This window comes from Culex pipiens, chromosome 3 (genome assembly GCF_016801865.2).
Source record: "Culex pipiens pallens isolate TS chromosome 3, TS_CPP_V2, whole genome shotgun sequence".
NCBI classification, from domain to species: Eukaryota; Metazoa; Arthropoda; class Insecta; order Diptera; family Culicidae; genus Culex; species Culex pipiens.
This window is the reverse complement of record NC_068939.1, coordinates 48,452,010-48,463,479: the sequence shown is the minus strand read 5'-3', so window position 1 is coordinate 48,463,479 and position 11,470 is coordinate 48,452,010. Positions and strand designations below refer to the sequence as shown.

Genomic DNA, 11,470 nt, shown 5'->3' with positions numbered 1-11,470 from the left:
AGCTAAATGCCCCATCAATGCCACTATATTTAACCCATCGCGTTTCTTTCCCGTTTCTGTAGATCAAAGAAAAACTAGCAAGCAATACTGTACGAACACTCAACAACATCCCCGCGCCCGTTCGCGTCGTACCAGTTGTGCACAATATCGAAAAGAAAAAATAATAAAATCAAATAAACTTAAAAACCCTGTACCAAATTAGGCGACTATTATACCACAGACTCTTCTACAACTTCACTTAGATATGATGGGAGGAGCGTGTCGTTTTGTGTTGGTCTGCGGAGACAGCATTGAGTTGAATTACCTGAAATTGAAACATTTAACAAGAGGAAATAAAAAAAGAATGAAGATTAACCTGTGTTATGGCTCTGACAAATTATCTATTATGATTATTACTATTATATTGAATTCCACCGCAGAATGGTCATACAAAGAAAAACTAAAAAGATTAAACATACAAAAATTAGTCAATTGCAACGATGTTTTTATTTGAATTCTCTTGAGAAAGTGTCCCAATAGACACCCCTAATGTTTCGCCTTTTTCGTGAAAATTGTTAAAAAAAAAACTAAATTTTCAAACTGTGATCGAGAACCACAAATCGTAGAATTCTTAACCATTTTGAAGAAAAAGGTACGTAGAATCGATTTACGCAGTCCTCTTTTAAGCTAAGTACGCAGCTCGAAAGGAACGCGGTCGAGTAAAGTTACGCATTGACCGTTTCTTGAGCATTTTTTATATGAAATTTTGCGTTCGTTTCGAACTCTGTACAATATGTTATGATGAGAAAAATCTAATAATCTGGATTTTTTTATTTGAATGCGACTGTAAATTACAAACATTTAAATAATTTTACATTTTTTTTAAGTCAGTCCAAGTCCGGTTGTGTCAAGGAAAGGTAATGAATGTGTTAGCCTGTGAAGTGCCACCTACACCCCAACATTTTTTTTTCTAAATTCTAAACATAAAAAACCTGAAATTGAGAAATTTTTTGTTTTGAGAATTAAGTATTTTTTTAATTCAAGAGTTCAAATATTTGAAAATTAACATAAAAATTTAAAAAAATACGAAATATACTTTTTTCCGAATTTGGACTCTGATTTCAAATTTGAGAATTATAACTAATTTTTTTTAAGCTTTTAGATATTTTTTATTTTTAAATTTTAGAATTACAATGTTTTCTTCAAAACTTGATATAAAAGTTAAAATTTGCAGTTGTTTTACATCATTCGAAAGATCGCAAGAAAAGCTTTCAAATGAAGGTTAAAAGCGAGTCAATAAGTTCAATTATCGGTTTTCTATATTTTTTTAACATTCGCCTATCTATTAACTGTTCCGAATATGAGGGATGACTGTGTGTTAATTTAAAAATTTATAATTTCGTAATTTTAAAATTTAGAATTTTAAGAAATTTTAATATTGTAGAAAGTCATATTGTATTATTTTAGACTTTGTTGATTTAGATTTTTGAAATTTTAATATTGTAGAAAGTCATAGGTTTTTTTTAGATTTTGTTGGTTTAGAATTTTGAGATTATGCAATTTTATTTTTTTAATGTCTGGTTTTTTAGTTTTTTTTTTTATTTTTTAAATTGCTGATTGAATATTTAATTTTTTTAATTTCTGAATTTGATTATTTAATTTTATTTTTTAAGTTATTTATAATATTTTTTTATAATAATTTTCAGATGTTTTAGAATTTTTAATTTTAAAATTCCTGATTAAAAACTTGGAAATTTTAGCATTTAAAATTTCTGAATTCTGTAATTTTTAGTAAAAGTTTTTTTTATTCAAGATTTTTCTTTATTTTTTTTGAAGAGTTAAAGTTTTTTAATTTGAGTTTATAAACCAACAGTAGGCTACTCCGGTCTGTCATGAAGTTTGACATCTTGGCCAATCTCAATCTGGGTTCTGGAACATGGGTCATGTGGTCAATTCAGTATTGTATCATAGAAAAACAAATTCTGTCGTTATTTAGCCACGCGAGACTCTTACTGAACCCGTCGGAACAATAATTCCGGTGAAAATCCGACCATATCTCGGTTCCCAATTGTCCGTCCTCGGTGTCTTTTACATAAGAAAAATCCTGGTTGGACTTGGGAACCAAAGTGGAGATGGAAGTGACCAGCAATTAGCTAGGGCTTAAATTATCCTCTTGGTACACCCGGATCCCCGAACAACCATGTCACATCTATTTGAGAATGTTTCCCAATCAATACATTTAAGAAAAAATCGTTCTTTCCTCATAAAACTCTAGAAAACTACAAAAGAACGCCGTTGATCAACGCCGTTTAAATCAACGACTCCGTTGATGTTGACGAATAAATCAACGATGGCTGCGAGTACGATTACGTTCAAATCATTGATCAACGACATCGATGACGTTGATTCAACGATTAACAGCATTGGACATTATGGTGGAATATTTTTCATATGTAATTTGTGCGTTTATTTATAACGATAACCTGTTAGTTTACAACTTTTTATCAGGTCAAGGAAGTAACTGTAGGAAGAATATAATTGATAGAAATAATCCATATAAACTGAGTTTAACTATTCGTTAAACTAAAATAAAGCAGTAGGTTTCGATGGTTTGTTTGCATCATAAATCTGCTCTCTCGCAAAAGTTGTTTATCATGCGACTTATAACTGGTTTGTATATTACAAATTACTCACCTTTCTTTTTGCTTCTACTACAAGCGCTAGTGAAATGAGGTTGTTTTCTTTCCCCTTCAATCACCAATCCTTTTTTCACTTTTCACACTCTAATCAGTCCTGCAATCCAACGATTTTGTTGTTCAGATTCACCATTTTCACTCCCACGCGTCGACGTTGATGAAAATTATGTTAAACAACATGACACCAAGCACAAAAAAGAAGAAAAAGAATGAATGAAAATGACAGTTTAACAGCAGTGTTGCCAACTTTCGGCAATGTGTGGGGATACACTCAAAACAAATCCGACCTGTTTAAATTTCGGTTTTAAGCTTTTCTAAAGATTTTTTAATTTAGAGTTTTTTCAGTTTTTTTTTTTTTCAAAGGGTCCAATAAATACAATTACTTTTTTTGCTTTTAGGGTGTTTTTGAATACTCCTTTCTTTAGGCGGTTTGGAAAACTCATTTCAATTACAGTCGACTCTCTGGTTGTCAATATCCAACAGTGTCTGCACGAAAAAAATACCAAATTTTAATGTTTTGATTGCACTTGAAAATCACTTTTATTTTTTTGTTAAAACATTGATATTTTGAATTAGGCTCAATAAAAATCTTTTTTTGAGTTTTTTTTTTGTTGATTTTGACCACATTTCATTACCCCAATCAAGGTGCACCCACTGTCCCCACAGCTGTTACGAGTGCGCGCGCGTTCTGTCAGTGCCCACAAACAACTTCGCAGCATAAAAATCACCCACCGAAAACATCAACCGCGGTTATGTTGCACTGTTGTGCTTCCAACGGCGTTGAAAGTCTGCAGTGAAAATAAATAAACAGAAATTGCGTGTACCAAAATGTCCGACAGCAACGTCTTCGTGCTGGACAACGGCGCGTTTTACGCCAAGGTCGGCATGTCCGACTGGAACGAACCCAAGTGAGTAATTTGAATTGTTTGTTAATTGATTTGATTTTGACGGATTTGCGGTGCTTCCAGAGTGGTCCCCAACTGCATTACCAAAGCCAAATCGGAGCGGAGGCGGCCCTTCATCGGGAGTCAAATTGACGAGTGCCGGGATGTTTCGGGGTTGTTTTACATCCTGTGCTTCCAGCGGGGCTATTTGGTCAACTGGGACATTCAGAAGACGGTGTGGGACTACATGTTCAGCAGGGACTGTTCGGGGCCGGTGAATTTCGCGGAGACGCCGCTGCTGATTACGGAACCGTTGTTTAACTTTCAGTCGATTCAGGAAGCGATGCTGGAGATTTTGTACGAAGAGTACGACTGTGATGCGGTTTGTAAGACGACGGCGGTTGATTTGGCCGCGTTTAATTACACCCACGGAGAGGACTCGACGGGGAAGCCGCTGTGCTGTTTGGTGGTTGATGTTGGGTACAGTTTTACGCACGTGGTTCCGTTTATAAAGGGGGGTAAGGTGAAGGAGGCCATTCGGCGGATTGACGTTGGGGGGAAGCTGCTAACGAACCATTTGAAGGAGATCATTTCGTATAGGCAGTTGAACGTGATGGATGAGTCGTACGTGATTAATCAGGTTAAGGAGGACAGCTGTTTTGTGTCGCAGGACTTTAACGCGGACATGCGAATCGCAAGGAAGCGTCAACCGGACAATAGTATTATTCGAGAGTACGTCCTGCCGGATTACACCCAGATTCGACGTGGTTATCTGCGCACGTTGGAACCGTCCTCCAAGTCTGCCGCGAACGGTGAAGAACTGCAGACGCTGCGGATAAACAACGAGCGGTTCGTTATTCCGGAGGTGCTGTTTCACCCGTCCGACATTGGTATCCAGCAGATGGGCATAGCGGAAGCGATTCTGGACGCTATCAATAGCTGCCCGGAGGAAACGAGGCCGCACCTGTTTGCGAACATTGTGATCTGCGGTGGCAGTGCAGCTTTTGAAGGGATGCAGTCGCGAATCCAGAAGGAAGTTCGAGCTCTGGCGCCGGATGAGCTGACCGTTCGGGTGACACTCCCGGAGAATCCCATGTCGTACGCGTGGTACGGTGGCCAACAGTATTCCCAGTCGTTGAGCTTTCTCAAGTCTTGCATGAGTCGCAGCCAGTACGAGGAGGGCGGCATCAAGCATTTAATCGAAAAGTACGACAACTGAACGGTGTAGGATGGATTTCTTTTCAAGCAAATTGAGACGGTAATTTACCACACACACAGTAACGAGATTTATTTGTTTTTGGTTCATGATTTTCCGGTGTAACGCAGAGTGTAAATATTCAGAATCTAATTGAAGGCTTTGCTTAAAGTAAACATAAATCGGGGCAGAATACACAAATCTGAGTACTCAAATTAAATCTGCCTTAAAAAATAAAACTTAAAATATATCGGTGAATATTGATGAAAATATGAGAAATCCCACTTTTCTGCGCTTCCCGCAATACAACATTAGCTAAACAGTACACACAAATTTTCGATCGATATAGAGAACATTCATTTAAATATGGCAAAACACGCCACGCGGGCGATCTTAGTACTGCTGGCGCCTTCTGGCCGCCCGCTGCTTGTCGAAGCGCAGTTCCATCTCCTCCAGCACCTTGGGCGTGTACCGGACGACCAGCTTAACCGAGCCGATGGCTTGCTTCAGCAGCTCGACGGCCTTCTCGTGGTTCTCGCCCTCGACCGAGACGCCGTTCACGGAAAGCAGCTGGTCGCCCCGCTTGAGGCCACCGTGCCGATCGGCAACGCCCCCCGGGATAATGCGCGAGATGTAGATGGGCGAGTTCTGCTCCTTGCCGCCCATCACGTTGAAGCCGAGACCTTCGTCCGTTTTGGGCAACTCGACGACCCGCGGGTGGGCATGTCCCTCGCTGGCCGCAAACGCCGCAATTGTGGCCTTGGCCGTGGCCGATGCGCGCACATCCAACGAACCCTGGATATCGACCGTTTCGTAGACGTGTTCGTACACCTCGCGGACCGCGTTCAGAAAGTCACTAAAAAATTTCATTTATTAACTAATGACCAAATTTCAACTCAACCAGTTAATACCTTTGAAGCACCTTCTGGAGGGCGGCCAGCTTCGTGGCCGGAACTTCCCCGCTCATCTGCAGCTTCTCCAGCAGTTCGATGGATCGCTTCACATCTGAAAATCACACAAAACATCGTCAGCGAACCTCCGGAAGCAATTAAAATCTGTTTTTATTTTTAGCCACAGCTAAAGAGGTGCCTCTGGCCACACACATCGTCAGCTGGTCGTACCTTTGGCGAGTGTCAGTGGTTCGACGTTGGCCATTTTCTCCTCTTCTCAAGTGGCGACGCACAACTAACTTATGAAAAGGAATCGATTTTTTTTTCTGCGACTTCCGCTCTCGTTGGCAAGTGGTCAGCGTCGATGCTCCCACGCGATTTCCGTGGTGGTCGGTCTCTGCCTTGCTGAACGGGGACAATTTTGGCCTAAAATGGGCAAAAAGGGGGTTGTTTTCTAATAATCTGGCGTTTTTTTCTCACAGACGATCCGCACCCAAACACAAGAGTGGCTAAATTCCTTGAATGAAAGTGACACTTGGCAGAATGAATGGACGATTGTCAGGTGGTGAAGGTCCGGGACTTTAGAATGAAACAGTGTTGCCAATTTTTAGGCTTTTTGAACTGCGGAAGAAAGAAGCTTCCCAAGATTGTTGACAAAACAACCGCATTTTACTAATTTCCAGAGTTTTCTTTTGAAAAGGTATAAACTATTGTCTTTCATATGTTTATCGAGGTTTTTAAGCAAAGATGGCGTTCGAATGGTGAACGCCCGAAATGTTAAAATCACGCAGTGGTACCAACATTACGGAAAAAGGGTGCCATGGCATGACAGCCACATTTGTTTCTAATGTTGGTGCTACTGCGCGATTTTGACATTTCGGGCGTTCACCATTCGAACGCCATCTTCGCTTTAAAACCTGGATAGGACGTATTCAAAAAAAGTCGAGATTTGTTTCATTAAACAAAGTTGAAGTTGCAATGTGAAAGAAAATCACCTTTTTTAAATGTTTCGCCATCTTTATTTACAAACCCACAACGGCCCTTTTGCATTGTTTTGCTATATTTCTGAAGTTTGATTTTATAATTAAATAATATTTATTTAAATAACTTTCAAAATTCAAATTGCAAAAAAATATAAAAATTGAAATAACAAGCCATAGTCTCAACATTTAAAAAAAAAGTGTTTTAAAATGTGTTTTACAGTAGTTCAGTTCTTGAGTTTTTTTTGATAAGGTCCTATAAACAAATGTAAACATTGAGTGTATCCCGCTTACTCCGATGGACTTTGACATAAGGTGTGAAAGGGATACACTCACTGTTTACATTTGTTTATAGGACCTTATCAAAAAAAAGTCAAGAGTTGTTTTGCAATCATTAGTTTTCAAAGTTTTCAAGATTTGACGAAAACATACAATTGGGTCCTAAAATGAAGCTTAGATTGCTGATATTATTGTTTACAGCGATAAAGCTTATTTTTCTGAGTAGAATGACCCTTTGCACGACCACAAAGAGTTTAAAATGGATTTTTAAATCAATTTGGAAAAATTAACCTCGCGGTCCTTCTTGACAGAAAAGTTCCTACACTCAAACCCCCATGGTTTGACACCAACTGTTGTCAAACGAACGGGGTCACTTTTTAGTTTGACACCCCTTTTACACGGAGTTCACACACACTACCAAACGTTTCTTTTGATAGTGTGCGTGAGCGTTGTGTAAAAAGTGACAGTTCGTCACTTTTTAGTTTGACTTTGACCAACCAACGGGGTACAAACTAAAAAAGTGTCAAACGAAAAAGTGACCAACCACCGGGGGTTGAGTGTACTTGAAAGCTTGTTCCAAGGGGACCATAGTTGATGAATAAAAAAAAATTGTCTTGTCAATATATTTTTTTTTTTTTGCGTTAAAATGAAAAATAGTGATCAGAAATCTCGTCAGAAATGGTTTTTAATCGTGTTTTTTACCGTTGTACATAAAAATTGACATAGGGATTTAGTACCCAATTTAGCAAAAAAAAAAATGCGATACTAAACTTCGAAATTTTTACAAAAAATACACTATACAACAATATTTTTTTGAATTTGTTAACAACAAAATTGTAACAATGGGCCTATGTCGAAATGTAAACAAAGAGTCTATCCTGCTCACGTCAGTGGACGTTTACATTAGGAACGAGCAGGATCTCGAACAGGATAGACTCTATGTTTACACTTCGACATTGGCCTAATTGGGTCCTAAAATGAAGCTTAGATTGCTGATATTATTGTTTACAGCGATAAAGCTTATTTTTCTGAGCACAATGACCCTTTGTACGACCACAAAGAGTTTAAAATGGATTTTTAAATCAATTTTGAAAAATTAACCTCGCGGTCCTTCTTGACAGAAAAGCTCCTACTTGACAGCTCGTTCCAAGGGGACCATAGTTGGTCCATCGAAAAAATGTTGTCCTGTCAAAAAAAAAAAATTGCATTTAAATGAAAAAAGTGATCAGAAATGGTTTTTAATCGTGTTTTTTACCGTTGTACATAAAAATTTACATAGGGCTTTAGTACCCAATTACATTGTTCTTTTTTTTTAGTCCCGCCCGAGTGGATCAATCGGACCGCGCACTGGACTCACAATCCAGAGGTCGCCGGTTCGAATCTCGCGGCGGGCGCTCTAAAATTCTTTGTGTAAATATGGGTATTCGGCGCCGTCACTCCGTGCCATACTTTCATACACTTAGGAGCCCAGGGCGGCGAAGTCCTTGTAGATAAAAGGAAGACACTAGTGGTTGATGCTAGCAATGGTGGCCGACAGCTATAAAGTCAACTTCGTTTTTTTCTAGTTTTTTTAGTAGCTCCTATAAACATATTAAAGAAAATAGCTTAAAGGACCTTTAAAAAAAAACTCTAGATTTTTTTTTCTGAAAAACGCAATTTTTACCGATAGAATATTTTGAATCGAAAATATCTATACGTATTAATCTTTCATGGGTTTTTTGATTTATAATATTTTGCTTCCTCCATACCGTGAAAAATACGTGAAACCATGAACTGTCAAAATGATGTGGAAACTTGTGTGGCCTTTTTAATATGCAAAATTTCTTTTTTGGTCGTTTCAAGTTATTTAAAACTTAATTACAAACATTAAATAGAATCTTTAAAAATCCGGTCGATTTCGTCGGAAATTTCTCAGGAGGGATTTTTAAAAATAACACGAACTGGCAACCGCGAATAATGAACTAAATGTTCACCGGATTCGCCAACCCAGCACCAGATGTCGCTTTCGGTGGTAAACATCTTTCAAAAAGAGGTTATGTTTACAACACTTTGACAGCAGCAGCCAGGCAGCATGTTCGTGTCGTCCGCATAAACATCAAAATACCGACGTGCGTTCGTAACTTTAAAACGTGTTTTGTAGCAAATCTTTAATTTTTGGCGGATTTTCAAAGTAATTCCGCTCAAAAAGTGGCAAAATGGACATCGTTCAGGAGGTTCTGCAAAAGCAGAAGAAGGATTTGGAGAAATACAAGCCGATAACGGTGGAAAAGCACCTGGAAGTTACCGTCGACGTCGGACACCTGATGGCCACAGATCCCAACTATTTCGACGACGATTCGTTCAAGTGAGATATCCGGATTGCTTTCGTTTTATGGCGATTTTGGTTTTAATTTGTGTTATTATTTTTAGAAAAGACCAGGAACAGTACCTGATGGATTTGACCCGGGACAATACACAACTGCTGATCAATGCCGTCTGGGAACTCCCAACGGAACGGGAAGAGGAAGCCGTTGTCGCAAAGATGCCTGCCCCGAAGACAGCTCTACCTCGCGCCCGGAAGCTGCCTGTGCCTAAGCCACTCACCAAATGGGAAGAAATCGCTAAAGCAAAGGGCATCAAGAAACGAGTCCGGGACAAGAAGGTCTACGATGAGGTGTTGGACAAATGGGTTCCCACCTACGGATATCAGCGGTTTAAGGCCGAAAAGGAGAAGGATTGGGTGCTAGAGGTGCCCCAGAATGCGGACCCCAACAAGGACATGTTCCAGGAGAAGCGAGATCTGCGCATTGACAGGATAGCCAAGAACGAAATCGCCCGGATGAGGAACATTGCTCGCGTGAAAAAGATCCAAACCCCGCGAACGGGCTTCCTCGGACCGGACGCGGCCTCGGCCAGAGAGCTGGTGACGGCTGCCAACGTCGCCAAGGCGTCAACGGCGTCGGTCGGAAAGTTCCAGGAGAAGCTGACCAACGAGAAGCAGGCCCGCGGAATCGGCGTCAAGGAGCTGATGCCGGGACTGAAACGAAAGCGCGCCCCAATCACACTGCCGGGAGAGAAGAAACGCAACCTGGAGATTGTCAACAAGGTGCTGAACAAGAAGCCACTGATCGACGTCGAGAAGGCCATTTCGCTGCAGAAGGCCGAAGCGAGGGCAGAGTAAGAGATCTGAACTTGAAAATTGCAAAAGTTGTTATTAATTCTAACATAATTATTTTCTATTACAGACGTGACAATGCGGACCAAGAAGGAGGGCCGAAGAAAAAGAAGAAGCAGCAGGGCAAGAAGGCGGCCAAGAAGGGTGGCGCGTTCGGCCGGAAGAAACCGAAAGGTGGCCAGGGCAAGCGCGTTGCGGGCAAACGGTCGGTTGGTGGGCGGAAGAGGCGTTGATGAGAGTGCTAGAGTGTGTTTATTTCGGATTAAGATAAGTTGAGTGTAAGTAATAGAAGAGAATATACATGTACGATGTAGAGAGGAAAATGCCTTCTAAACGTTAAAATCCGAAAATCTTTGTCTATTTGCCCCATTCGGGCTCGTTCAAAAATAACGACCTCCGTGAATAGGGCGAGGGGGGGGGGGGGGAGTTTAGTAATGTTGGTTGTTTTGGCCGTTTGCGTCGATTTGGCAATTTTGTTCAATTTGGTCATTTTGGTCAATTTGTTCATTTTTGTCGATTTGTTAAATTTGGTCGATTTGGTCATTTTTGTCGATTTGGCCATTTTGGTCGATTTGGTCGTTTTGACCATTTTGGTCGTTTTAGTCATTTTGGCCATATTGGTAGTTTGACCATTGGCGTTGATTTTTCCGTTTTGGTCGTTTTGACTATTTTGGTCGTTTTGGTCATTTTGGCCGTTTTGACTATTTTGGTCGATTTGGTCATTTTGGCCGATTTGGTAATTTTGGTCGTTTTGGTAATTTTGGGCATTTTTGTCTATTTGGTCAATTTGGTCGTTTTGACAATTTTGGCCATTTTAGTAATTTTTTTCGATTTGGTCATTTTGGTCGTTTTGGCCGATTTAGTCGTTTTGGTCATTTTGACCATTTTGGTCATTTCGACCATTTTGGTCGTTTTAGCCTTTTTGGTCTTTTCGGCCATTTTGGTCGATTTGGTAATTCTGGTCGTTTTGGTAATTTTGGACATTTTTGTCCATTTTGTAATTTTGGCCATTTTTGTTGTTCCGGCCATTTTGGTCGGTTTGGTCATTATGTCGATTTGGCCGTTTTGACCATTTTGGTCCTTTCGATTTGGTCGTTTTAGTCATTTTGGTCATTTTTGTAATTTTTGTCGATTTGGTAATTTTGATCGTTTGGCCGTTTTAGTCGTTTTGGTCATTTTGACCATTTTGGTCCTTTCGATTTGGTCGTTTTAGCCTTTTTGGTAGTTTAGGCAATTTTGGTCGATTTGGTAGTTTTGGTCGTTTTGGTAATTTTGGGCATTTTTGTCTATTTTGTCATTTTGGTCGTTTCGGCCATATTTGCCATTTTGACCATTTTGGTCGTTTTAGTCATTTTCGTCGATTTGGTCGTTTTGGTTATTTGTCATTTTGGTCGTAATGGTAATTTTTGTTGA

At 39.8% G+C, this 11,470-nt stretch overlaps 3 protein-coding genes across 3 annotated transcripts; 2 read left to right on the top strand and 1 right to left on the bottom strand.

Annotated features, from left to right (window-relative positions):
- Positions 1-3,424: 3,424 nt before the first annotated feature.
- On the top strand, positions 3,425-4,825 carry LOC120428833 (actin-related protein 6). The gene is made up of 2 exons (XM_039593949.2): positions 3,425-3,583; positions 3,644-4,825. The coding sequence occupies exons 1-2, from the start codon at positions 3,504-3,506 to the stop codon at positions 4,776-4,778; spliced, it is 1,215 nt and encodes a 404-aa protein (XP_039449883.1). The 5' UTR covers positions 3,425-3,503; the 3' UTR covers positions 4,779-4,825.
- Positions 4,822-6,123, bottom strand: LOC120428834 (protein lin-7 homolog C). The gene is made up of 3 exons (XM_039593950.1): positions 5,876-6,123; positions 5,666-5,759; positions 4,822-5,610 (listed from the first exon to the last, which is right to left on the bottom strand). The coding sequence occupies exons 1-3, from the start codon at positions 5,907-5,909 to the stop codon at positions 5,148-5,150; spliced, it is 591 nt and encodes a 196-aa protein (XP_039449884.1). The 5' UTR covers positions 5,910-6,123; the 3' UTR covers positions 4,822-5,147.
- A 2,829-nt stretch (positions 6,124-8,952) lies between these two features.
- On the top strand, positions 8,953-10,372 carry LOC120428836 (ribosome biogenesis regulatory protein homolog). Its single transcript, XM_039593953.2, has 3 exons — positions 8,953-9,247; positions 9,313-10,059; positions 10,128-10,372. The coding sequence occupies exons 1-3, from the start codon at positions 9,099-9,101 to the stop codon at positions 10,288-10,290; spliced, it is 1,059 nt and encodes a 352-aa protein (XP_039449887.1). The 5' UTR covers positions 8,953-9,098; the 3' UTR covers positions 10,291-10,372.
- The last annotated feature ends 1,098 nt before the right edge of the window (positions 10,373-11,470 follow it).